At 36.8% G+C, this 1,017-nt stretch overlaps 1 protein-coding gene across 1 annotated transcript; it reads right to left on the bottom strand.

The window, feature by feature from the left end:
• Window positions 1-147: 147 nt before the first annotated feature.
• Window positions 148-697, bottom strand: LOC103522729 (autophagy-related protein 2 homolog A-like). The gene is made up of 2 exons (XM_008487823.2): window positions 559-697; window positions 148-215 (listed from the first exon to the last, which is right to left on the bottom strand). The coding sequence occupies exons 1-2, from the start codon at window positions 692-694 to the stop codon at window positions 148-150; spliced, it is 204 nt and encodes a 67-aa protein (XP_008486045.1). The 5' UTR covers window positions 695-697.
• Between the last annotated feature and the right edge of the window lie 320 nt (window positions 698-1,017).

The raw sequence follows: 1,017 nt of genomic DNA, 5'->3' as shown, positions 1-1,017 counted from the left end.
ATCGAATAGTTGTGTCCACAAATTTGACTTTGATCTTGCACAGAACTGAAATCAAGCAATGATAATAAGTAGTTAATTACCTATTAGTGATGGAAGTCGCTCATTTATACTGCTCTCAAATAATTTTGAATGTAGCACCCAGTTTTGCTAGCTTGGAGGGACATGCTCTAATCGAATAGTTGTGTCCACAAATTTGACTTTGATCTTGCACAGAACTGAAATCAAGCAATGATAATAAGTAGTTAATTGCCTATTAGTGATGGAAGTCGCTCATTTATACTGCTCTCAAATAATTTTGAATGTAGCACCCAGTTTTGCTAGCACCTTGTAAGCGCTAGGTCACAACTTTATCCTAAGGTTTGTTCCCGGAAAAGATGGCTTTATTCTATGCTATCCTCCTTTTACCTTTGATTTTGGGGTAATGAGAACTCTAGTTACCTATAGTTCCTTTAAATATTCACATTCTTCTTTTAAAATTTCTTTAGAAGAATATATTAGGTATTACGTACTTATTGATTGTCAATAAACAAATTACAAATTTACTCATGTCATACTTACTTGAATCCAAAGTCCTAGCTATAAGCTCAATGCCTTCTATTGTTTGGTTTTGGTTATCTACTTCGGCTGGATCGGGTGGAGGTTCTGTCTGCTGAATCTCAGTGGCCAACTGAATACTGCTCGTCATAGATATCATCGACTCATATTGATTGTCAATAAACAAATTACAAATTTACTCATGTCATACTTACTTGAATCCAAAGTCCTAGCTATAAGCTCAATGCCTTCTATCGTTTGGTTTTGGTTATCTACTTCAGCTGGATCGGGTGGAGATTCTGTCTGCTGAATCTCAGTGGCCAACTGAATACTGCTTGTCATAGATATCATCGACTCAAACAATGGACTTACGGTTGAGAAGTTGCGGGTTCGATACTTCCCTGTGTCGACAAATTTCCCTTTTATTCGTGAACCGTTACCAAATAAGCAAGTCAATAGTTGATCCCATGTGATTTTTCACGC

This window comes from Diaphorina citri, unplaced genomic scaffold (genome assembly GCF_000475195.1).
Source record: "Diaphorina citri unplaced genomic scaffold, Diaci psyllid genome assembly version 1.1 scaffold10729, whole genome shotgun sequence".
Classification (NCBI taxonomy): Eukaryota; Metazoa; Arthropoda; class Insecta; order Hemiptera; family Psyllidae; genus Diaphorina; species Diaphorina citri.
The sequence above is the reverse complement of the archived record's forward strand: the minus strand, read 5'-3'. Positions and strand labels throughout refer to the sequence as shown.

Bases quoted from the DNA above. Each gene is read 5' to 3' on its own strand.
- LOC103522729 (XM_008487823.2), bottom strand. From the start codon at position 694: ATGATATCTATGACGAGCAGTATTCAGTTGGCCACTGAGATTCAGCAG. The intron at 216-558 runs GTAAGTATGACA...GCTTGATTTCAG, and splicing joins AGCTAGGACTTTGGATTCAA to TTCTGTGCAAGATCAAAGTC.